The 27339-nt window shown below is 40.2% G+C and overlaps 1 protein-coding gene across 1 annotated transcript in view; it reads right to left on the bottom strand.

The window, feature by feature from the left end:
• Positions 1–5002: 5002 nt before the first annotated feature.
• LOC121556157 (charged multivesicular body protein 5-like) overlaps positions 5003–27339 on the bottom strand; it is a 36930-nt gene continuing 14593 nt past the window's right edge. Inside the window, exons 2-6 of the mRNA XM_041870047.1 lie at positions 25780–25873; positions 19467–19538; positions 19285–19393; positions 18593–18708; positions 5003–5053 (exon numbers count right to left, since the gene is read on the bottom strand). Coding sequence (XP_041725981.1) covers positions 5003–5053; positions 18593–18708; positions 19285–19393; positions 19467–19538; positions 25780–25873 — 442 coding nt within the window. The remainder of the gene's footprint in view (positions 5054–18592; positions 18709–19284; positions 19394–19466; positions 19539–25779; positions 25874–27339) is intronic.

Here is a 27339-nt window from a genome sequence, read left to right as displayed (position 1 = left end):
GCTGTGAAGAGACGGAATCATTGGACCATTTGTTTTGGTTCTGTCCATTTGTAGCTTGTTTTTGGACACTGGTCCAGGAATGGCTAAAGGATTGCAATATTTACCTGGAACTAACCTTGCAGATAGCATTACTGGGTGATCTGAAAAGCCATAGTCAATCAATCAATAATATAATAATACTTTTAGCAAAGCTGTTTATTTTTAACTCTCAATCTGTAGAAGCAATGAGAATAGAAAGGTTCAGAACTTTTGTAAAACATCACAGTACGGTTGAAATATATATGGCAAATAGAAATCCGATATGGATGGTGTTAAGAGATAGATGGGAGGTATTGAATAGAGTTGAAGGATGGGACTAATAACAAATAACAACAAATAATAACAAAGATAGCTAATAATGTAAAGCATACTGTGTCCATAATAAGTATATAGGCTGTATGTTGGGAGCTTTTGGGAAAGAGCACAGTTAGAAAGATATGGCATATAGAAGCAAACCGGATGGACATCATGAAAACGATCGGAGAGGTTGAGAGTAGAAGTAGTTCAGGAGCAAAAAAATAAATAAATAATAATAATAATAATAATGATATGTATGTATGTATGTATGTATGTATGTATATGTATATATATATGTATATATATAATAGAATTATTGTAAAATTAACTGTGTCCATAAGGTGTAGATAGTAAGTATAGACCGGAAGTAGAGGCCTGGGAATTGTTGTTCACTAATTTACTCCAAGTAGGGAAAGGATGGTGGGGTTGAAAAGTAATAAAGGGGAGTATATATATAAAAAAATATATATATATAAAAAAAAAAAAAAAAAAAAAAAAAACATGGGGGATTGGAAGTGATGCAGACAATTACATTGATAGAAGATACAATCTATCTGCAATATTAAGCTGATCCATTCCCCCCGAAAAAAAAAAAAAAAAAAAAATATATATATATATATAAACGCAACATGTAAAGTGTTGGTCCAATGTTTCATGAGCTGAAATAAAAGGTCCCAGAAATGTTCCATATGCAGAAAAAGCTTATTTCTCTCAGATTTTGTGTACAAATTTGTTTACATCCCTGTTAGTGAACATTTCTCCTTTGCCAAGATAATCCATCCACCTGACAGGTGTGGCATATCAAGAAGCTGATTAAACAGCATGATCATTACACAGGTGCACCTTGTGCTGGGGACAATAAAAGGCCACTCTAAAATGTGCAGTTTTGTCACACAACACAATGCCCTCAAGTTTTGAGCGTGCAATTGGCATGCTGACTGCAGGAATTTCCACCACAGCTGTTGCAAGACAATTGAATGTTAATTTCTCTACCACAAATCGCCTCCAACGTCGTTTTAGAGAATTTGTTAGTACGTCCAACCAGCCTCACAACTGCAGACCACGTGTAACCACGCCAGCCCAGGACCTCCACATCCGGCCACAATCAACAGCCTGATCAACTCTATGTGAAGGAGATGTCGCGCTACATGAGGCAAATGGTGGTCACACCAGATACTGACTGGTTTTCTGATCCATGCCCCTACCTTTTTTTAAAGGTATCTGTGACCAACAGATGCATATCTGTATTCCCAGTCATGTGAAATCCATAGATTAGGGCCTAATTTATTTATTTCAATTGACTGATTTCCTTATATGAACTGTAACTGAACTATATGAAATTGTTGCATGTTGCATTTATATTTTTGTTCAATGTAGAAATAATTATGCTCAGAGTGGGGAATTCCGACCTGATTTAAGCGTAAATGGAACGTAGTTCCCTTTTTATCCACTTTTCTCTCTATGCGTATTCTGACCTTGAATTTAAGCATGAGAATAGCATTCTATTCACCCACTATTTGTTTAGGGTGGTCGATCAAAGAAATGAAGGTGTGGCTGATGTGTTTCTACAGATACGCCCTATTCTGACCTTGACTTCCTGTAATTCCCTCATAATTCCACTACACGCGACGAAAACCTGTCGGTTCCCAGTGGAACAACATCTAGCCTACTTTCTTTTTCCTGACAGAAACAACACCATTCTCCATGCACTGGAATTTACAACTTGATAAGAGCTATTGGTAAGAGCTAGGTAACTGAGGAAGCCGTTTGGAGAAGGGATTGTAAATATACATTTCAATTGTTTTAGATATATTTTACCTTCTGATCGCTGGAGAGAAATGTGAAACCAGTCATATCGCAGCAAACTGAACCAACATATCACCTTTTCCACAGTGAAGTTTCTGAAATGCTGGCCTTTATAACTGTCAGGGATGAAATGTGGAGACCCAAGCTATAGGCTTCTGTAGCCATGCGCAAATGACAGTACAGCGCCAAACCTACTGAGTTGATTTATGATTTCTAGAATGTTTTAATTAGATTCCTGGACTTTTCACTGTATATTTTACAATTTGTATGGTGTTAAATATTAGCTCCTTTCGGTAGCCACCGTCAGTTATACCCAGTTACATTTAGAACTGTCACTTTAGTGTTAGTTTCCTGACATTTTGCATCATTCCATTCCATTGTTTACCTTTCTTTCCTCTGTCTTCATGTGGTGGTTCCTGAGGATCGCTAGCAATAGTGGATCATATTAGGCTAACGTATTACAACTTGTGCAATAATTTGGGACATGTAGCCTATTTGAATCAAGGGCGATTTAAAAAAACATTTTAAAACGCATTTCCTGCAATCATTTCTTTTTTATTCAAATAAATTATTGGGCGGGACTAATCGACCTGTTCTGAATGTTGGGGGGGACATGTCCCCCCATCCCCTGTGGCAATTTCGCCTATGATTTGAATCATTATGGAACGCAGACCATACATAGCAGTTTAAACCTGGAGCCTGGCGCACGGTTCAGGACAACTGGACTGTTGTCATCACAGTTCCATGATTAGTGAGGATTATTAGGGTGGATTTATAGGACTGCTGTTCCATGATTAGTGATGATTATTAGGGTGGATTTATAGGACTGCTGTTCCATGATTAGTGATGATTATTAGGGTGGATTTATAGGACTGCTGTTCCACGATTAGTGATGATTATTAGGGTGGATTTATAGGACTACTGTTCCATGATTAGTGATGATTATTAGGGTGGATTTATAGGACTACTGTTCCATGATTAGTGATGATTATTACGGTGGATTTATAGGACTGCTGTTCCACGATTAGTGATGATTATTAGGGTGGATTTATAGGACTACTGTTCCATGATTAGTGATGATTATTAGGGTGGATTTATAGGACTACTGTTCCATGATTAGTGATGATTATTAGGGTGGATTTATAGGACTACTGTTCCATGATTAGTGATGATTATTAGGGTGGATTTATAGGACTACTGTTCCATGATTAGTGATGATTATTACGGTGGATTTATAGGACTGCTGTTCCACGATTAGTGATGATTATTAGGGTGGATTTATAGGACTACTGTTCCATGATTAGTGATGATTATTAGGGTGGATTTATAGGACTGCTGTTCCATGATTAGTGATGATTATTAGGGTGGATTTATAGGACTGCTGTTCCATGATTAGTGATGATTATTAGGGTGGATTTATAGGACTGCTGTTCCATTATTAGTGATGATTATTAGGGTGGATTTATAGGACTACTGTTCCATGATTAGTGATGATTATTAGGGTGGATTTATAGGACTGCTGTTCCATGATTAGAGAGGATTATTACGGTGGATTTATAGGACTGCTGTTCCATGATTAGTGATGATTATTACGGTGGATTTATAGGACTACTGTTCCATGATTAGTGATGATTATTAGGGTGGATTTATAGGACTACTGTTCCATGATTAGTGATGATTATTAGGGTGGATTTATAGGACTGCTGTTCCATGATTAGTGATGATTATTAGGGTGGATTTATAGGACTACTGTTCCATGATTAGTGATGATTATTAGGGTGGATTTATAGGACTACTGTTCCATGATTAGTGATGATTATTAGGGTGGATTTATAGGACTGCTGTTCCATGATTAGAGAGGATTATTACGGTGGATTTATAGGACTGCTGTTCCATGATTAGTGATGATTATTACGGTGGATTTATAGGACTACTGTTCCATGATTAGTGATGATTATTAGGGTGGATTTATAGGACTACTGTTCCATGATTAGTGATGATTATTAGGGTGGATTTATAGGACTGCTGTTCCATGATTAGAGAGGATTATTAGGGTGGATTTATAGGACTGCTGTTCCATGATTAGTGATGATTATTAGGGTGGATTTATAGGACTGCTGTTCCATGATTAGTGATGATTATTAGGGTGGATTTATAGGACTGCTGTTCCATGATTAGAGAGGATTATTAGGGTGGATTTATAGGACTGCTGTTCCATGATTAGTGATGATTATTAGGGTGGATTTATAGGACTGCTGTTCCATGATTAGAGAGGATTATTAGGGTGGATTTATAGGACTGCTGTTCAATCCCTATTGGACACTTTTCTCACCTTCCAATATTTCATGGATTGAACAGTTGAATATGGCAACTTTCAGGATGAATCAAACCACTGTAGTTTTGATTCACCAATATATTTAGTGTGTAAAGGCTCTCAAACTTTCCTATCCCTAAATAATATACAATATCAGAGTATTTTTTAATCTACCAATTGGTGCTGAAAAGGAGACAAATGTATGTATTTCCATGGCTTTCTGTCATTGATCCCAAATATTCTGAACCGTTCTCTCCATATATTCTAGTGAGTCTGTCGAAACTTCTAATTAAAGGTACACCAAATTTAAAGAGATGACTTTATATAAATGTAAACCCTATTGGTGGTACAGCATCAATACCTTAGTAATACAGTGGTAGTAAGTTATGTTTCTGTTCTCAGGTCAGATCGTTGTAATGTAGAAATGTTACTCTTCATATAAAACTGTAGCAGGGATCTGTAGTTTTATGTAGCAGGAATCTGTAGTTGGATCTGTAGTTTTATGTAGCAGGGATCTGTAGTTTTATGTAGCAGGGATTTGTAATTTTATGTAGCAGGGATCTGTGGCAGACCAAACTCATCCACCAGAACACCGTCCTGGAAACACAAGAAAATACGTGTTAAAAAAACCCTAGGGTCAATGTCCGCGCCCCTGCGTTATACAAAATAACAATAATACATCTGTCAGTTTAAGCTTGAGATGTGTTTTTTTGCTTGGGCTCCGTCTCAACCCCATCTGCGGTGAAAGGTGACAGTGCTAGAGCAGTGTTTGTCAGACCATGAGACATCCCGAAAATCGGTCTTCTCACGAAAACGTCTGTAGCGTCCGAACGGTTTGGACTACATACTAGTACCCCCTCTATGAAAAGGTGGGACTCGCACGAACATGTCGGTTGTTTTGCTCTAGGACGCCCACAAGCCCCACAAGACTAGTATGAAGGTAGCTGGGTACCAGTTAAAGAAATTAATGGAAGTACAGTGCATTCGGAAAGTATTCAGACATGTGTGCAAATTTACATAAGTATTCAGACCATTTGCTATGAGACTCGAAATTTAGCTCAGGTGCACCCTGTTTCCATTGATCATCTTTGAGATGTTTCTACAACTTGATTGAAGTCCACCTGTGGTAAATTCAATTGATTGGACATGATTTGGAAAGGCACACACCTGTCTATATAAGGTCCCACAGTTGACAGTGCATGTCAGAGCAAAAACTAAGCCATGAGGTCGAAGGAATTGTCCGTAGAGCTCCGAGACAGGATTGTGTTGAGGCACAGATCTGGGGAAGGGTACCAAAAAATGTCTGCAGCATTGAAGGTCCCCAAGAACACAGTGGCCTCCATCATTCTTAAATGGAAGAAGTTTGGAACCACCAAGACTCTTCCTAGAGCTGGCCACCCGGCCAAACTGGGCAATCGGGGGAGAAGGGCCTTGGTCAGGGAGGTGACCAAGAACCCAATGGTCACTCTGACAGAGCGCCAGAGTTCCTCTGTGGAGATGGGAGAACCTTCCAGAAGGACAACCATCTCTGCAGCACTGCACCAATCAGGCGTTTATGGTAGAGTAGCCAGACGGAAGCCACTCCTCAGTAAAAGGCACATAACAGCCCACTTGGAGTTTGCCAAAAGGCACCTAAAGGACTCTCAGACCATGAGAAAAAAGATTATTTGGTCTGATGAAACCAAGATTGAACTCTTTGGCCTGAATGCCAAGTTTCACGTCTGGAGGAAACCTGACACCATCCCTACGGTGAAGCATGGTGGTGGCAGCATCATGCTGTGGGGATGTTTTTCAGTGGCAGGGACTGGGAGACTAGTCAGGATCAAGGGAAAGATTAACAGAGCAAAGTACAGAGAGATCCTTGATGAAAACCTGCTCCAGAGTGCTCAGGACCTCTGGGGTGAAGATTAACCTTCCAACAGGACAACGACCTGCCAGAGCCCGGACCAGAACCCGATCGAACGCCTCTGGAGAGACCTGAGAATAGCTGTGCAGAGACGCTCCCCATCCATTGTGACAGAGCTTGAGAGGATCTGCAGAGAAGAATGGGAGAAACTCCCCAAATACAGGTGTGCCAAGCTTATAGCATCATACCCAAGAAGACTCAAGGCAGTAATCGCTGCAAAAGGTGCTTCAACAAAGTACTGAGTAAAGCTATTTTTTATTGGTAAATTTACAAACATATATAATGATAAATAGACTTGAAACTTGTATCTCATTATGGTGTATGGTGAAATAAGTATAGCCAGTTATAATTGTAATGGCTTAGCTGATAATAACAAAAGAAGAACAATATTTACATGGCTCAAAGAGAAGGAATATAATATCTATTGTATACAGGAAACTCATTCAACAATTCGAGATGAAGTAGCGTGGAAAAAAGAATGGGGGGGGGAAATATACTTCTCCCATGGGCAAAGAAATTCAAAAGGGGTGATGATATTAATTAATAGTAATTTCGATCCAAATGTGCAAATTGTACAAATAGATACACAAGGTAGATGGATTATTTTAAATATGTTATTGGACCATAAACAGATATGGCTCATTAACCTTTACGGACCAAATAATGATGATCCACAATTCTTTGACAATATATATAATAAATTATCAAGCCTGCAAGCAACTCAAGACAATATTATTATGGTGGGGATTATAATACTGTTTTAAATAGCTCAATGGACCGTAAAGGAAATCACACCACAAACAATCACCCACATGCTCTTAAGGAAATTGTGAATGTCATGGATACATTAGAACTAGTAGATATATGGAGGCTTAAATATACTGATCTAGTGAGATATACATGGCGGAGACTGAATCAAGCTAGTCGTCTTGACTTCTTTCTTATCTCATTCTCGTTGGCACCAAAAGTAAAAAAAGTGTTGATAGGGGACAGAATGCGGTCAGACCATCATGTAATAGGCATATATATTACTCTTACTGAATTTCCACGTGGGCGAGGATATTGGAAATTTAATCAAAGCCTATTGGATGATAATTTATTTATAATTAGAACAAAGGAATTTATAACTGATTTTTTCCAACATAACATAGGTACAGCGAATCCCCTTATTGTATGGGACACCTTTAAATGTGCCTTTAGAGGCCATGCAATTCAGTACTCATCTCGAAAACAAAAGCAATTTAGGTCAAAAGAGTTTATACTAAGAAAGGAAATAGAAAGTCTAACAGAACAGATAGATGGCAATAAAAACTGTAACATAGAGGCTCAGAATAAATTAGAGGAAAAACAAAAAGAAATGGAGAAACTTATTCAAGAAAGATCAAGTGTAACATATTATAAAAATAAAGCAAACTGGATGGAATATGGGGAAAAATGCACAAAATTCTTTTTTAATCTTCAACATAGGAATGCTACCAAAAAGAACTTAATGAAACTGGTTACAATTGACGGAGTCACCATGATTCACCAAATGACATTTTGAAGGAAGAAACAAAGTACTTTAAGCATATGTTTTCTTTTCAGTCGCCTCCATCTCCTCTAACTGAAGCTAATTGTAGAGATTTTTTTTCTATTGATAATGTCAAATTAACAGCCACACAGAAAGACTCATGTGAAGGTGAAATTACAGAGGAGGAACTTCTGGATGCAATTAAAGACTTTAAGTCTGGGAAAACTCCAGGGTTGGATGGCATACCAGTCGAGGTATACCAAACCTTTTTGATATACTAAGAGGACCGTTATTAGCATGTTTTAACCACTCCTATGTAAATGGTAGATTATCTGACACTCAAGAAGAAGGACTGATCTCATTATTACTGAAACAGGATACAAGTGGAAAATATAAAGATCCAGTCCATTTACAAAATTGGAGGCCCCTTACACTTCAGTGTTGTGATGCAAAAATCCTAGCAAAATGTATAGCGCATAGAATTAAAAAGGTATTGCCGGATATTATTCATTCTAATCAGACAGGTTTTTTACATGGAAGATACATTGGAGATAATATAAGGCAAGTATTGGAAACATTAGAACACTATGGAAAATATGGGAAACCAGGCCTGCTATTCATAGCAGACTTTGAAAAAGGCATTTGATAAAGTTCGACTGGGGTTTATATATAAATGCCTTGAGCATTTCAATTTTGGAGAATCTCTTATAAAATGGGTCAAAATCATGTATAGTAACCCTAGGTGTAAAATAGTAAATAATGGCTATTTCTCTGAAAGTTTTAAACTGTCAAGAGGAGTGAAACAAGGTTGTCCACTATCGGCATATCTATTTATTGTGGCCATCGAGATGTTAGCGATTAAAATCAGATCTAATAATAATATCAGAGGATTAGAAATAAAGACCTTAAAAACAAAGGTGTCATTGTACGCTGATGATTCATGTTTTTTTTAAATCCACAACTAGAATCCCTCCACAGCCTCATAGAGGATCTAGATACATTTTCTAACCTCTCTGGATTACAACCAAATTATGACAAATGTACTATATTACGTATTGGATCACTAAAAAAATACAATTTTTACATTACCATGTAGTTTACCAATAAAATGGTCTGATGGTGATGTGGATATACTCGAATACATATCCCAAAGGAAATAAATGATCTCACTTCAATAAATTTTAATAGAAAATTAGCAAAAATAGATAAGATCTTACTACCATGGAAAGGAAAATACCTGTCAATTTGTGGAAAAATCACCCTGATTAACTCATTAGTATTATCACAGTTTACCTATTTGCTTATGGTCTTGCCTACGCCTAGCGAACAGTTTTTTAAATTATATGAGAAAAAAATATTTAATTTTATTTGGAACGGCAAGCCAGACAAAATTAAAAGAGCATATTTATATAATGAATATGAATTCGGAGGACAGAAATTATTAAATATTAAAGCATTAGACCTATCACTAAAAGCTTCAGTCTTACAAAAGTTATACTTAAATCCGAACTGGTTCTCAAGCAAATTAGTAAGATTGTCTCACCCAATGTTCAAGAAAGGCCTTTTCCCTTTATTCAGATTACAACCTCACACTTTCAGTTATTTGAAAAGGAAATAATCTCCCAAATGTCACTATTTCTAAAACAAGCCATAGAAAGTTGGTTGCAATTTCAATTTAATCCTCCAGAAACGACAGAACAAATAATGCAACAAATATTGTGGTTAAATTCAAATATACTAATTGACAAAAAACCTTTATTTTTTGACAGAATGTTTAAAAAAGGTATAATCTTTGTAAATGATATCATCGGTAGGACTGGTGGAGTTATGACGCACATGTAACGATCCCGGCTGTCTGAGTCGGGTCCTGTCTGGTGACTAGTTTTTCCTGTTCGTAATCTCCAGTTTCCCGAGGGTTCGGGAACGCTCCGGGGAGCGCTCTTGTTTTCCGCACCTGCATCCCATCAGCAATCTGCACACCTGGTCCTGATCATCACCCTTCTTAGGCTCTGGCCGAACATCCAGTTCCTGCCGGATCGTTAGCCATGAACAGTAGGTTTTGTCAGAGTATCAGTCCTAGAGCGTCTAGCGTTAGTTTTGTTGTTTTGTACCTTGTTGGTTTTTTTGGTTTACTTACCTCCGTTTTTGTCCCATCTGCAGTCACTCGTCCGGAACCTTCACCCTACCTCTGCCTGATGGTCGGCGGCTGCCGAGCCATCACTGGACCAACAACTGCACCCTCAACAACTCATCCACGCCGCCCGCTCTGTCCCTGGATTATTCTGCACCTTTTTGAATCTGTAATAAACCCTCACCTTCGTTCAACTCTCCTTGTCCTGGTCTGCTTCTGGGTTCTGTCTGAGGGAACCGTGACAGAACGATCCGGCCAGTAATGAACCCAGCGGACCTGGACTCTGTTCGCCATGCCATTACCCAGCAGGAGAAGATGTTGGGCCATCATAGCACGGTACTACAGGAGATCGCGTTGTCAGTTCGGAACCTTTCTTCCGGTCTGACGGAGGTCCAGAACCAACGCCAGTGTCCGGTGGAGGACCCACTACCGGTTTCACCCATCTCGCCTGCCGCTTCTGAAGTTGTGTCCCTCCGTGAGCCCAAAGGTTCCGACGCCGGATAAATATGAGGGGGAGCTGGGAAGATGCCGTTCCTTCCTTATGCAGTGTGGATTAGTGTTCGATCTACAGCCCTACTCTTATGCCACAGACAAGGCTAGGATAGCCTTTGTGATTGAGTTGCTGCGTGGTCGAGCGCTGGAGTGGGCTTCAGCCGTTTGGGAACGACAGGATCCCTGCATGGCTTCATACCAGGGGTTCACGGCCGAGATGAGGAAGCTCTTCGACCATTCCGTCCGAGGGAGGGACGCAGCTAGGCGCCTGTTTTCTCTTCACCAAGGAACTGCAGCGTGGCCGACTTCGTGATCGAGTTCAAGACGTTGGCTGTGGAGAGTGGGTGGAACGAGGAGTCTTTGCAAGCGGCCTTTTACCAGGGTCTGTCGGAGCAGCTCAAGGATGGGTTGATCTCTTATCCGGAGCCTAGTGACCTGGACAGCTTGGTAGCCTTGTCTATTCGGGTGGATAATCGAGTCCGAGAGCGAAGGAGGGAGAAGCAATGGGGTCCGTCCAATCGATCAGCTTCTCAGTTCCCAGTCGGGTCGGGTGGTGGACCAGAACACGCCGATCATTCTCCACCACAAAGGATTAGTGGAGAGGACCTCTCTTCCGATTCTGAACCCATGCAAGTGGGGGCGGCACGGGTTAACCAAGGAGGAGCGTCAACATAGACGTAAGACCAACTGCTGCCTCTACTGTGGTCGCTCGGGACATTACATCTCCACTTGTTCCCGGCGGTCGTCAAACTGCCCGGCTCGCTAAAGTTGGGAGGACTGTTAGCGAGCCAGTTTCAACCTCTCAGTACCTCTGTCAGACCCCGTTTCCGGCTACCCTTGTGAACAGGAATCAGAGCTTAGCGCTTAACGCTTTTATCGATTCAGGTGCCGATGGAAGCTTTCTTGATGCCGAGTTGGTGGAACAGCTGGGGCTTTCCAAGGAGCAATTGCCGGAAGCCATTGAAGCGACCACTCTGAACGGCAGTAGTCTGGCACGTATCACGATGAGGACTGAACCGGGTTAAGATGCGGTTGTCGGGGAATCATTCTGAGATGATTTCATTCTTCATTCTGCCGTCTTCCCATGTTCCTCTGGTCCTTGGATACCCCTGGCTGAAGGAACACAATCCCACGTTCGATTGGGTGACGGGCAAGGTAACGAGTTGGAGCCTTGATTGTCATGCTAACTGTCTCAAGACTGCCTGCCCCCATTCGGTTCCCAGTCAGGTGATTGAGGCTAAACCCCCAGATTTGTCCCTGGTTCCCGAGACATATCACGATTTGGGGAAGTTTTCAGTAAGCAGAAGGCTCTGTCACTTCCTCCCCACCGACCATATGATTGTGCCATCAACCTGGTCCCTGGAGCTGTCTACCCCAAGGGAAGGTTATACAGTATCTCCCGACCTGAACGTGAGGCGTTGGAGACCTACATCAAGGAGTCCCTAGCTGCTGGTCTCGTTCGTCCCTCGTCATCACCCCTGGGGGCAGGATTCTTCTTTGTGGGTAAGAAGGATGGCTCTCTTCGACCGTGTATTGATTATCGGGGGTTGAATGACATCACGGTCAAGAACAAGTATCCCCTGCCCTTGATGAGTTCTGCCTTCGACTCCTTACAGGGTGCTACGGTGTTCACCAAGCTAGACCTACGCAATGCGTATCACCTGGTCCGGATCAGAGAGGGGGACGAGTGGTTGACGGGTTTCAATACACCGATGGGTCACTTCGAGTATCAGGTGATGCCGTTTGGACTGACCAATGCTCCAGCGGTATTCCAGAGTATGGTGAACGACGTCCTGAGAGATATGATCGGTCTCTTTGTGTTTGTTTACCTGGATGACATTCTGATCTTCTCGAAGGAACCTTCCGACCACGTCCAGCATGTCCGGCAGGTTCTGCAGCGATTGTTGGAGAATCGCCTGTTCGTGAAGGCCGAGAAGTGCGAGTTTCACGCCCACACGACATCCTTTCTCGGGTACATCATCTCCAGGGGAGAGATTAGGATGGACCAGGAGAAGGTTAGAGCGGTTCTGGAATGGGCCCAGCCCGGTACGAGATTGCAGCTCCAGAGATTTTTTGGGGTTTGCGAATTTCTACCGCAGATTCATCCGGGGATTACAGCCGTGTGGCCGCTCCATTAACTGCCTTGACTTCCAGTATCAGGACCTTCAAGTGGAATCCGGAGGCGGATCGTGCGTTTCTGGATTTGAAGAGGCGATTCACCAACGCACCGATTCTCTCTCAACCGGACACGGCCCGTCAGTTCGTCGTTGAAGTGGACGCGTCTGATGTGGGGAGTTGGCGCCATCCTGTCGCAGCGATGCTCCACGGACAGTAAACTCCATCCCTGCGCCTACTACTCTCGCGCCTTTCGCCTGCGGAGAGGAATTACGATGTGGGTAACCGGGAGCTTCTCGCGGTGAAACTTGCCTTGGAGGAGTGGCGCCACTGGTTGGAGGGGGCGGAGCAACCGTTTATTGTCTGGACTGACCACAAGAATCTTGCTTACGTGCAATCGGCTAAACGTGCTCAACTCCCGTCAGGCCAGGTGGGCGTTGTTTTTCGGACGATTCAAGTTTTCCCTGACGTTCCGACCTGGATCTAAGAACGGCAAGGCGGACGCCTTGTCCCGGATGTTCTCCAAGACGGAGGAGAGTGGGTCCAAGACCGAGACAATTCTCCCCGGAACTGCGTCGTGGGAGCAGTTATGTGGAAGATTGAGGAGGAGGTGCTGGCGGCCCTTCGGACTCAGCCCGGTCCCGGTAACGGTCCACCCGGTCGGTTGTTTGTGCCTGAGTCGGTTCGTCCGGCTGTCCTCAAATGGTCCCACGCCAGCAAGATGGCTTGTCACCCTGGCGTGGCTCGGACAATGGCGTTTCTTCGCAGACGTTTTTGGTGGCCTGCCATGGCCGAGGATACTCGGGGGTTTGTTGCTGCCTGTCCAGTGTGTGCGCAGAATAAGAGTACCAATCGGCCCAGCTCTGGACTACTTCACCCCCCTTCCTATTCCCCGGCGACCATGGTCGCATCTGGCCCTGGACTTCGTCACTGGGTTGCCCGCTTCTGAGGGGAACACGGTCGTTCTGACTATCGTGGACAGATTCAGCAAGTTCGCCCACTTTGTGCCAATTGCCAAGCTTCCTCTGCCTCGGAGACGTCCGAGATCCTGGTTAGGAGGTTTTCAGGGTCCACGGTTTGCCCAATGATATCGTTTCCGACCGTGGCCCTCAGTTTACCCTCTGCTGTCTGGAAGTCCTTCTGTTTGGCCATTGGAGCTACAGTCAGTCTCACATCTGGTTTTCACCCCCCAATCCAATGGTCAGGCGGAGAGAGCCAACCAGAAGATGGAATCCACGCTACGCTGTCTGGTCTCTTCCAACCCCACCTCCTGGGTCTCTCAGTTGCCTTGGGTTGAGTATGCCCACAATACTCTTCCTACATCTGCCACTGGGATGTCTCCCTTCCAGTGCCTGTATGGCTACCAACCTCCCCTGTTTCCTTCTCAGGAGAAGGAGCTCTCAGTGCCTTCTGTTCAGGCCCATATTCGTCGTTGCCACCGGACCTGGCATCGGGCCAGAAAGGCACTCCTTAGAGTTTCGGACCGGTATCAGCTCCAGGCTCCCACCTATACCATCGGAGATAGGGTTTGGTTGGCCACACGGGATCTTCCGTTACGGACTGAGTCTAGGAAGTTGTTACCGAAGTTCATTGGTCCGTTTGTGGTGGAGAAGGTGATCAATCCAGTGGCAGTTCGACTCAAACTACCGAGGACGCTCAGAGTCCATCCCACCTTTCATGTCTCCTGCCTCAAGCCTGTCTTCCTCAGTCCTCTGTTGCCTCCTCCGCCTCCTCCTCCTCCTCCTCGGATGATCGGAGGTGGTCCTGCCTACACGGTGCGTCGCATCATGGATTCCAGACGGCGGGGCCGGGGTTTCCAGTATCTCGTGGACTGGGAGGGGTATGGCCCTGAGGAGAGGAGTTGGATTCCGCGGCGACAGGTTCTAGATGCGGACCTCATCAGTGACTTCTACCGCCTCCATCCTGGCGCTCCGGGGAGTCCGCCCGGTGGCGTTTGCCGGAGGGGGGTACTGCAACGATCCCGGCTGTCTGAGTCGGGTCCTGTCTGGTGACTAGTTTTTCCTGTTCGTAATCTCCAGTTTCCCGAGGGTTCGGGAACGCTCCGGGAGCGCTCTTGTTTTCCGCACCTGCATCCCATCAGCAATCTGCACACCTGGTCCTGATCATCACCCTTCTTAGGCTCTGGCCGAACATCCAGTTCCTGCCGGATCGTTAGCCATGAACAGTAGGTTTTGTCAGAGTATCAGTCCTAGAGCGTCTAGCGTTAGTTTTGTTGTTTTGTACCTTGTTGGTTTTTTTGGTTTACTTACCTCCGTTTTTGTCCCATCTGCAGTCACTCGTCCGGAACCTTCACCCTACCTCTGCCTGATGGTCGGCGGCTGCCGAGCCATCACTGGACCAACAACTGCACCCTCAACAACTCATCCACGCCGCCCGCTCTGTCCCTGGATTATTCTGCACCTTTTTTGAATCTGTAATAAACCCTCACCTTCGTTCAACTCTCCTTGTCCTGGTCTGCTTCTGGGTTCTGTCTGAGGGAACCGTGACAGCACATGCAGCTAACAAAAACATATGGAAATGTCTGCTCTACCCAAAATTACAACCAAATAATGGCAGCTTTACCGCAAAAATGGAAGAGGAAAGTGGAAGGGGGAGAAAGTAAGGAACTTGTCTGTCGGCCTTGCATTAAAGAACATAATTGGTTAAGGAAAACTGTGATAAATAAAAAAATATATCAGTTTCACTTAAGGACCAAAGGATTGACAGCCGTCCCATATAGATTGCAAAATAGTTGGGAAGAGATCTTTGATGTACCGATCCCATGGCATAGTGTTTATGAACTGACACGCAAAACGACACCGGATTCAAAAATTAGAATCTTTCAATTTAAATTATTATATACACAATCTGCCTTCTTACATCAGTCTGCTATCTGGAGACCTATTCTCTTTCTTAAGCCTGCCAATTTTCAAAATCCTTGCTACCAATAGAATGTTATTTATATGGGGATACAATCTTCCCAGCTCTGCAGATTTTGCTGTGAAGAGACGGAATCATTGGACCATTTGTTTTGGTTCTGTCCATTTGTAGCTTGTTTTTGGACACTGGTCCAGGAATGGCTAAAGGATTGCAATATTTACCTGGAACTAACCTTGCAGATAGCATTACTGGGTGATCTGAAAAGCCATAGTCAATCAATCAATAATATAATAATACTTTTAGCAAAGCTGTTTATTTTTAACTCTCAATCTGTAGAAGCAATGAGAATAGAAAGGTTCAGAACTTTTGTAAAACATCACAGTACGGTTGAAATATATATGGCAAATAGAAATCCGATATGGATGGTGTTAAGAGATAGATGGGAGGTATTGAATAGAGTTGAAGGATGGGACTAATAACAAATAACAACAAATAATAACAAAGATAGCTAATAATGTAAAGCATACTGTGTCCATAATAAGTATATAGGCTGTATGTTGGGAGCTTTTGGGAAAGAGCACAGTTAGAAAGATATGGCATATAGAAGCAAACCGGATGGACATCATGAAAACGATCGGAGAGGTTGAGAGTAGAAGTAGTTCAGGAGCAAAAAATAAATAAATAATAATAATAATAATAATAATGATATGTATGTATGTATGTATGTATGTATGTATATGTATATATATATGTATATATATAATAGAATTATTGTAAAATTAACTGTGTCCATAAGGTGTAGATAGTAAGTATAGACCGGAAGTAGAGGCCTGGGAATTGTTGTTCACTAATTTACTCCAAGTAGGGAAAGGATGGTGGGGTTGAAAAGTAATAAAGGGGAGTATATATATAAAAAAAATATATATATATAAAAAAAAAAAAAAAAAAAAAACATGGGGGATTGGAAGTGATGCAGACAATTACATTGATAGAAGATACAATCTATCTGCAATATTAAGCTGATCCATTCCCCCCGAAAAAAAAAAAAATGTAAATGTGATATTTCCGTTTTTTATTTTTAAATACATTTGCTAAAATGTCTAAAAACCTATTTTTGCTTTGTCATTATGGGATATTGTGTATACAGTGGGGAGAACAAGTATTTGATACATCAGAAAAGCAGAACTTAATATTTGGTACAGAAACCTTTGTTTGCAATTACAGAGATCATACAATTACAGAGATCATACGTTTCCTGTAGGTCTTGACCAGGTTTGCACACACTGCAGCAGGGATTTTGGCCCACTCCTCCATACAGACCTTCTCCAGATCCTTCAGGTTTCAGGGCTGTCGCTGGGCAATACGGACTTTCAGCTCCCTCCAAAGATTTTCTATTGGGTTCAGGTCTGGAGACTGGCTAGGCCACTCCAGGACCTTGAGATGCTTCTTACGGAGCCACTCCTTAGTTGCCCTGGCTGTGTGTTTCGGGTCGTTGTCATGCTGGAAGACCCAGCCACGACCCATCTTCAATGCTCTTACTGAGGGAAGGAGGTTGTTGGCCAAGATCTCGCAATACATGGCCCCATCCATCCTCCCCTCAATACTGTGCAGTCGTCCTGTCCCCTTTGCAGAAAAGCATCCCCAAAGAATGATGTTTCCACCTCCATGCTTCACGGTTGGAATGGTGTTCTTGGGGTTGTACTCATCCTTCGTCTTCCTCCAAACACGGCGAGTGGAGTTTAGACCAAAAAGCTCTATTTTTGTCTCATCAGACCACATGACCTTCTCCCATTCCTCCTCTGGATCATCCAGATGGTCATTGGCAAACTTCAGACGGGCCTGGACATGCGCTGGCTTGAGAAGGGGGACCTTGCGTGCGTTGCAGGATTTTAATCCATGACGTTGTAGTGTGTTACTAATGGTTTTCTTTGAGACTGTGGTTCCAGCTCTCTTCAGGTCATTGACCAGGTCCTGCCGTGTAGTTCTGTGCTGATCCCTCACCTTCCTCATGATCATTGATGCCCCACGAGGTGAGATCTTGCATGGAGCCCCAGACTGAGGGTGATTGACCATCATCTTGAACTTCTTCCATTTTCTAATAATTGCGCCAACAGTTGTTGCCTTCTCACCAAGCTGCTTGCCTATTGTCCTGTAGCCCATCCCAGCCTTGTGCAGGTCTACAATTTTTTCCCTGATGTCCTTACACAGCTCTCTGATCTTGACCATTGTGGAGAGGTTGGAGTCTGTTTGATTGAGCGTGTGGACAGGTGTCTTTTATACAGGTAACGAGTTCAAACACGTGCAGTCAATACAGGTAATGAGTGGAGAACAGGAGGGCTTCTTAAAAAAAAACTAACAGGTCTGTGAGAGCCGGAATTCTTACTGGTTGGTAGGTGATCAAATACTTATGTCATGCAATAAAATGCAAATAAAAATTACTTAAAAATCATACAATGTGATTTTCTGGATTTTTGTTTTAGATTCCGTCTCTCACAGTTGAAGTGTACCTATGATAAAAATTACAGACCTCTACATGCTTTGTAAGTAGGAAAACCTGCAAAATCGACAGTGTATCAAATACTTGTTCTCCCCACTGTAGATTGATGAGAAAAATAATAATTTAATCAATTTTAGAACAAGGCTGTAAAGTAACAAAATGTGGAAAAAGTCAAGGGGTCTGAATACTTTCCGAATGCACTGTATACGTTCACTACATGACCAAAAGTATGTGGACACCTGCTGGTCGAACATCTCATTCCAAAATCACATCCATTAATATGGAGTTGGTCCCCCCTTTGCTGCTATAACAGCCTCCACTCTTCTGGGAAGGCTTTCCACTAGATGTTGGAACATTGCTGCGGGGACTTGCTTCCATTCAGCCACAAGAGCATTAGTGAGGTTGGGCACTGACGTTGGGCGATTAGGCCTGGCTCGCAGTCGGCGTTCCAATTCATCCCAAAGGTGTTGGATGGGGTTGAGGTCAGGGCTCTGAGCACATCCCAAAGGTGTTGGATGGGGTTGAGGTCAGGGCTCTGAGCACATCCCAAAGGTGTTGGATGGGGTTGAGGTCAGGGCTCTGAGCAGGCCAGGGCTGTGTCTTACCTTGTTGGTTTTACTGTTGTTGGGTCTGCCCTCTGGGATGGAGGGGGCAGAGGAAGCCTCATCCAGGTAGGAACTGTCATCATCCAGTAACAACTCATCCCCAAGGGCATCCAGCTCTGACAATACACAACAACATCAACCAGCTCTTTAGACACACCCCTACCTGCTATTAGACACACCCCTACCTGCTGTTAGACACACCCCTACCTGCTGTTAGACACACCCCTACCTGCTGTTAGACACACCCCTACCTGCTGTTAGACACACCCCTACCTGCTGTTAGACACACCCCTACCTGCTGTTAGACACACCCCTACTTGCTGTTAGACACACCCCTACCTGCTGTTAGACACACCCCTACCTGCTGTTAGACACACCCCTACCTGCTATTAGACACACCCCTACCTGCTGTTAGACACACCCCTACCTGCTGTTAGACACACCCCTACCTGCTGTTGGACACACCCCTACCTGCTGTTAGGACACACCCCTACCTGCTGTTAGACACACCCCTACCTGCTGTTAGACACACCCCTACCTGCTATTAGACACACCCCTACCTGCTGTTAGACACACCCCTACCTGCTATTAGACACACCCCTACCTGCTGTTAGACACACCCCTACCTGCTGTTAGACACACCCCTACCTGCTATTAGACACACCCCTACCTGCTGTTAGACACACCCCTACCTGCTTCCAGGTCGTCCTCGTCTATCTCAGGAGTTCCGTAGCTCCGACTCAGAGACTCCTGCACCTCGTTGGCGTCCTCCATCATATCCTCCAGCTGATCCTGTAGGTCCTACACCACATCATAAAGAAGCTGTACAGCCTATAATGTGAGGTAACTGATATCAAGAGATGAAATGTGTTACTTCAATCTGATCGATCTTCACGTCCTTGTAAGCCCTCTTCATCTCTCTAGCTCCAATCTTCATAGCCTCCACCTGGGAACCAACAACACAAAGGAGTACTATTACACGGCTGACAAGTAGTCAAGTACTGATCAAACCCATTCCCACTGCTTTGCTTGCATGTTACGCTGCTTGTGGGAAAGAATAGAACTGAACTGAGACAGATTGTAGTGTGAGGCATGACAGTTAAAGCAGTTTTTGTATTCTGATCATGGAGTTCTGAACACATCATGCGTCTACACCTACATGTAAATGTGTCTACCGTGTCCACAGTGTGTCCAGATTCCCTTTTCCCGCGCTATATTCAAATGCCAGTATGCATTCTAGAAAACGGTGGAACACGCTAAATCTGATAATACAACAACAACTTCATGGCAGTAGCCAACTACTGTAGCTAACTAGCCAGCTAACCTCTGTAGCTAGCCAGCCAGCAAGCTAGCAAGCACAGCTAAAGGGATTGCAAACGGGTTAGCATAACTCTAGCCAAACATAGATAGCTGGTTAGCAATTATGAGGCCAGCAAACACGTTCCTCAAAGGCTAGGAACGTATTTCCTCCAACGTTATAATGAAAGGTGCCTCTCGCTCGCAAAACACACGTTTTCTGGAGACTTGAAGGCGGAATGCTGATGACATCAGACACTGTATGCACTTTCAGTAACCTGATTGTGTCCAGAATGAAGATAAATCTGCACTGTGTAGTTACAGGGTAGTAACAGGGTAGTAACAGGGTAGTAACAGGGTAATTAGTGGTATTGGTGTAGTTACTGTGTATTTATAGGTTAGTTAGTGTAATTACAGTGTTATTGGTGTAGTTAGTGTAGTTACTGTGTATTTATAGGTTAGTTAGTGTAATTACAGTGTTATTGGTGTAGTTAATGTAGTTACTGTGTATTTATAGGTTAGTTAGTGTAATTACAGTGTTATTGGTGTAGTTAGTGTAGTTACTGTGTATTTATAGGTTAGTTAGTGTAATTACAGTGTTATTGGTGTAGTTAGTGTAGTTACTGTGTATTTATAGGTTAGTTAGTGTAATTACAGTGTTATTGGTGTAGTTAGTGTAGTTACTGTGTATTTATAGGTTAGTTAGTGTAATTACAGTGTTATTGGTGTAGTTAGTGTGTATTTATAGGTTAGTTAGTGTAATTACAATGTTATTGGTGTAGTTACTGTGTATTTATAGGTTAGTTAGTGTAATTAGAGTGTTATTGGTGTAGTTAGTGTGTATTTATAGGTTAGTTAGTGTAATTACAGTGTTATTGGTGTAGTTACTGTGTATTTATAGGCTAGTTAGTGTAATTACAGTGTTATTGGTGTAGTTAGTGTAGTTACTGTGTATTTATAGGCTAGTTAGTGTAATTACAGTGTTATTGGTGTAGTTAGTGTAGTTACTGTGTATTTATAGGCTAGTTAGTGTAATTACAGTGTTATTGGTGTAGTTAGTGTAGTTACTGTGTATTTATAGGTTAGTTAGTGTAATTACAGTGTAATTGGTGTAGTTAGTGTAGTTACTGTGTATTTATAGGTTAGTTAGTGTAATTACAGTGTTATTGGTGTAGTTAGTGTGTATTTATAGGTTAGTTAGTGTAATTACAATGTTATTGGTGTAGTTACTGTGTATTTATAGGTTAGTTAGTGTAATTACAGTGTTATTGGTGTAGTTAGTGTAGTTACTGTGTATTTATAGGTTAGTTAGTGTAATTACAGTGTTATTGGTGTAGTTACTGTGTATTTATAGGTTAGTTAGTGTAATTACAGTGTTATTGGTGTAGTTACTGTGTATTTATAGGTTAGTTAGTGTAATTACAGTGTTATTGGTGTAGTTACTGTGTATTTATAGGTTAGTTAGTGTAATTACAGTGTTATTGGTGTAGTTACTGTGTATTTATAGGTTAGTTAGTGTAATTATAGTGTTATTGGTGTAGTTACTGTGTATTTATAGGTTAGTTAGTGTAATTACAGTGTTATTGGTGTAGTTACTGTGTATTTATAGGTTAGTTAGTGTAATTACAGTGTTATTGGTGTAGTTACTGTGTATTTATAGGCTAGTTAGTGTAATTACAGTGTTATTGGTGTAGTTACTGTGTATTTATAGGTTAGTTAGTGTAATTACAGTGTTATTGGTGTAGTTGCTGTGTATTTATAGGTTAGTTAGTGTAATTACAGTGTTATTGGTGTAGTTAGTGTAGTTACTGTGTATTTATAGGTTAGTTAGTGTAATTACAGTGTTATTGGTGTAGTTACTGTGTATTTATAGGTTAGTTAGTGTAATTACAGTGTTATTGGTGTAGTTACTGTGTATTTATAGGTTAGTTAGTGTAATTACAGTGTTATTGGTGTAGTTACTGTGTATTTATAGGTTAGTTAGTGTAATTACAGTGTTATTGGTGTAGTTAGTGTAGTTACTGTGTATTTATAGGTTAGTTAGTGTAATTACAGTGTTATTGGTGTAGTTACTGTGTATTTATAGGTTAGTTAGTGTAATTACAGTGTTATTGGTGTAGTTACTGTGTATTTATAGGTTAGTTAGTGTAATTACAGTGTTATTGGTGTAGTTACTGTGTATTTATAGGTTAGTTAGTGTAATTACAGTGTTATTGGTGTAGTTAGTGTAGTTACTGTGTATTTATAGGTTAGTTAGTGTAATTACAGTGTTATTGGTGTAGTTAGTGTAGTTACTGTGTATTTATAGGCTAGTTAGTGTAATTACAGTGTTATTGGTGTAGTTAGTGTAGTTACTGTGTATTTATAGGTTAGTTAGTGTAATTACAGTGTTATTGGTGTAGTTACTGTGCATTTATAGGTTAGTTAGTGTAATTACAGTGTTATTGGTGTAGTTAGTGTAGTTACTGTGTATTTATAGGTTAGTTAGTGTAATTACAGTGTTATTGGTGTAGTTAGTGTAGTTACTGTGTATTTATAGGTTAGTTAGTGTAATTACAGTGTTATTGGTGTAGTTAGTGTAGTTACTGTGTATTTATAGGTTAGTTAGTGTAATTATGTGTAGTGTCGTTACAGTGCAGTTATTGTGTAGTTAGTGTAGTTCCAGTGTAGTTAGTGTCATTACGGTGTAGTTACAGTGTAGTTAGTGTCATTACGGTGTAGTTACGGTGTAATGTAGTTATAGTGTAGTGTCGCTATGGTGTAGTTATGGTATACTTATAGTGTTGTGTAGTTTTCGTGTAGTTAATGTAGTTACAGTGTAGTGTAGTGTAGTTACAGTGTAGTTAGTGTAGTCTAGTTATAGTGTAGTGTAGTTATGGTGTAGTTCTAATGTAGTTATGGTGAAGTTACAGTGTAGTGTAGTTATAGTATAGTGTAGTTAGTATAATATAGTGTAGTTATAGTGTAGTTAGTATAATATAGTTAGTGTAGTTACAGTGTAGTGTAGTTATAGTATAGTGTAGTTAGTATAATATAGTGTAGTTATAGTGTAGTTAGTATAATATAGTTAGTGTAGTTACAGTGTAGTGTAGTTATAGTATAGTGTAGTTAGTATAATATAGTGTAGTTATAGTGTAGTTAGTATAATGTAGTTAGTGTAGTTACAGTGTAGTGTAGTTATAGTATAGTGTAGTTAGTATAATATAGTGTAGTTATAGTGTAGTTAGTATAATGTAGTTAGTGTAGTTATAGTGTAGTGTAGTTATAGTGTAGTGTAGTTAGTATAATATAGTGTAGTTATAGTGTAGTTAGTATAATATAGTTAGTGTAGTTACAGTGTAGTGTAGTTATAGTATAGTGTAGTTAGTATAATATAGTGTAGTTATAGTGTAGTTAGTATAATGTAGTTAGTGTAGTTACAGTGTAGTGTAGTTATAGTATAGTGTAGTTAGTATAATATAGTGTAGTTATAGTGTAGTTAGTATAATGTAGTTAGTGTAGTTATAGTGTAGTGTAGTTATAGTGTAGTGTAGTTACAGTGTAGTGTAGTTATAGTATAGTTAGTATAATGTAGTTAGTGTAGTTACAGTGTAGTGTAGTTATAGTGTAGTGTAGCTAGTGTAGTTATAGTGTAGTGTAGTTACAGTGTAGTGTAGTTATAGTATAGTTAGTATAATGTAGTTAGTGTAGTTATAGTGTAGTGTAGTTATAGTGTAGTGTAGTTATAGTGTAGTGTAGTTATAGTATAGTTAGTATAATGTAGTTAGTGTAGTTATAGTGTAGTGTAGTTATAGTGTAGTGTAGTTACAGTGTAGTGTAGTTATAGTATAGTTAGTATAATGTAGTTAGTGTAGTTATAGTGTAGTGTAGTTATAGTGTAGTGTAGTTACAGTGTAGTGTAGTTATAGTATAGTTAGTATAATGTAGTTAGTGTAGTTATAGTGTAGTGTAGTTATAGTGTAGTGTAGTTACAGTGTAGTGTAGTTATAGTATAGTTAGTATAATGTAGTTAGTGTAGTTATAGTGTAGTGTAGTTATAGTATAGTTAGTATAATGTAGTTAGTGTAGTTATAGTGTAGTGTAGTTATAGTATAGTTATAGTGTAGTGTAGTTATAGAGTAGTTATGGTGTAGTTACAGTGTAGTGTAGTTATAGTATAGTGTAGTTAGTATAATATAGTGTAGTTATAGTGTAGTTAGTATAATGTAGTTAGTGTAGTTACAGTGTAGTGTAGTTATAGTATAGTGTAGTTAGTATAATATAGTGTAGTTATAGTGTAGTTAGTATAATGTAGTTAGTGTAGTTATAGTGTAGTGTAGTTATAGTGTAGTGTAGTTACAGTGTAGTGTAGTTATAGTATAGTTAGTATAATGTAGTTAGTGTAGTTATAGTGTAGTTATAGTATAGTTATAGTGTAGTGTAGTTATAGAGTAGTTATGGTGTAGTTACAGTGTAGTGTAGTTATAGTATAGTGTAGTTAGTATAATATAGTGTAGTTATAGTGTAGTTAGTATAATGTAGTTAGTGTAGTTACAGTGTAGTGTAGTTATAGTATAGTGTAGTTAGTATAATATAGTGTAGTTATAGTATAGTTGGTATAATGTAGTTAGTGTAGTTACAGTGTAGTGTAGTTATAGTATAGTGTAGTTAGTATAATATAGTGTAGTTATAGTATAGTTAGTATAATGTAGTTAGTGTAGTTATAGTGTAGTGTAGTTATAGTATAGTGTAGTTATAGTATAGTTAGTATAATGTAGTTAGTGTAGTTATAGTGTAGTGTAGTTATAGTATAGTTAGTATAATGTAGTTAGTGTAGTTATAGTGTAGTGTAGTTATAGTGTAGTGTAGTTACAGTGTAGTGTAGTTATAGTATAGTTAGTATAATGTAGTTAGTGTAGTTATAGTGTAGTGTAGTTATAGTGTAGTGTAGTTATAGTGTAGTGTAGTTATAGTGTAGTGTAGTTATAGTATAGTTAGTATAATGTAGTTAGTGTAGTTATAGTGTAGTGCAGTTATAGTGTAGTGTAGTTATAGTATAGTTAGTATAATGTAGTTAGTGTAGTTATAGTGTAGTGTAGTTATAGTGTAGTGTAGTTACAGTGTAGTGTAGTTATAGTATAGTTAGTATAATGTAGTTAGTGTAGTTATAGTGTAGTGTAGTTATAGTGTAGTGTAGTTATAGTGTAGTGTAGTTATAGTATAGTTAGTATAATGTAGTTAGTGTAGTTATAGTGTAGTGTAGTTATAGTGTAGTGTAGTTACAGTGTAGTGTAGTTATAGCATAGTTAGTATAATGTAGTTAGTGTAGTTATAGTGTAGTGTAGTTATAGTGTAGTGTAGTTACAGTGTAGTGTAGTTATAGTATAGTTAGTATAATGTAGTTAGTGTAGTTATAGTGTAGTGTAGTTATAGTGTAGTGTAGTTATAGTGTAGTGTAGTTATAGTATAGTTAGTATAATGTAGTTAGTGTAGTTATAGTGTAGTGTAGTTATAGTATAGTTAGTATAATGTAGTTAGTGTAGTTATAGTGTAGTGTAGTTATAGTGTAGCTAGTGTAGTTATAGTAGGTACAGTGTAGTCATAGTGTAGTCATAGTGTAGTTATAGAGTAGTTCGTGTAGTTATAGTATAGTTAGTATAATGTAGTTAGTGTAGTTATAGTGTAGTGTAGTTATAGTGTAGTGTAGTTATAGTATAGTTAGTATAATGTAGTTAGTGTAGTTATAGTGTAGTGTAGTTACAGTGTAGTTATAGTATAGTTATGGTGTAGTTACGGTGTAGTTCCTAGTGTAGTTAGTAACAGTTCTTACTGTAGTTTTAGTGTCCTTTTAGTGACTGGATGGTGTAGTTGGGTTATGGTGTAGTTACAGTGTAGTTAGTGACAGTTCTTACTGTAGTTTTGGTGTCCTTGAGGGACTGTATAGTGTAGTTGGCCTGTTCCATGTTGAAGGACTGCTGAGCCAGCTGGTCTCTCTGGCCCTCATACCTGGAATATAACATGGTCATTATTCAAACCTGGAATATAACATGGTCATTATTCAAACCTGGAATATAACATGGTCATTATTCAAACCTGGAATATAACATGGTCATTATTCAAACCTGGAATATAACATGGTCATTATTCATACCTGGAATATAACATGGTCATTATTCATACCTGGAATATAACATGGTCATTATTCAAACCTGGAATATAACATGGTCATTATTCAAACCTGGAATATAACATGGTCATTATTCAAACCTGGAATATAACATGGTCATTATTCAAACCTGGAATATAACATGGTCATTATTCAAATCTGGAATATAACATGGTCATTATTCAAACCTGGAATATAACATGGTCATTATTCAAACCTGGAATATAGCATGGTCATTATTCAAACCTGGAATATAACATGGTCATTATTCAAACCTGGAATATAACATGGTCATTATTCATACCTGGAATATAACATGGTCATTATTCAAACCTGGAATATAACATGGTCATTATTCAAATCTGGAATATAACATGGTCATTATTCAAACCTGGAATATAACATGGTCATTATTCAAACCTGGAATATAGCATGGTCATTATTCAAACCTGGAATATAACATGGTCATTATTCAAACCTGGAATATAACATGGTCATTATTCAAACCTGGAATATAACATGGTCATTATTCAAACCTGGAATATAACATGGTCATTATTCATACCTGGATATATAACACGGTCATTATTAAAACCTGGAATATAACATGGTCATTATTCAAACCTGGAATATAACATGGTCATTTTTCATACCTGGAATATAACATGGTCATTATTCAAACCTGGAATATAACATGGTCATTATTCATACCTGGAATATAACATGGTCATTATTCATACCTGGAATATAACATGGTCATTATTCAAACCTGGAATATAACATGGTCATTATTCAAACCTGGAATATAACATGGTCATTATTCATACCTGGAATATAACATGGTCATTATTCAAACCTGGAATATAACATGGTCATTATTCATACCTGGAATATAACATGGTCATTATTCAAACCTGTAATATAACATGGTCATTATTCAAACCTGGAATATAACATGGTCATTATTCAAACCTGGAATATAACATGGTCATTATTCAAACCTGGAATATAACATGGTCATTATTCAAACCTGGAATACAATATACACAGAGTGTACAAAACATTAGGAACACCTTCCTAATATTGAGTTACACCCCCTTTTGCCCTCAGAACAGCCTTAATTCATCAGGGCATGGACTCGTTCCACAGGGATGCTGGCCTATGTTGACTCCTATGCTTCCCACAGTTGTGTAAAGTTGGCTGGATGTCCTTTAGGTGGTGGACCATTCTTGATACACACGGGAAACTGTTGAGCGTGAAAAACCCAGCAGCGTTGTAGTTCTTGACTCAAACCGGTGCGCCTGGC

This window comes from Coregonus clupeaformis, unplaced genomic scaffold, assembly GCF_020615455.1.
Source record: "Coregonus clupeaformis isolate EN_2021a unplaced genomic scaffold, ASM2061545v1 scaf0178, whole genome shotgun sequence".
Classification (NCBI taxonomy): Eukaryota; Metazoa; Chordata; class Actinopteri; order Salmoniformes; family Salmonidae; genus Coregonus; species Coregonus clupeaformis.
Note: the sequence above shows the minus strand (reverse complement) of the source record. Positions and strands in the feature narration are given on the sequence as shown.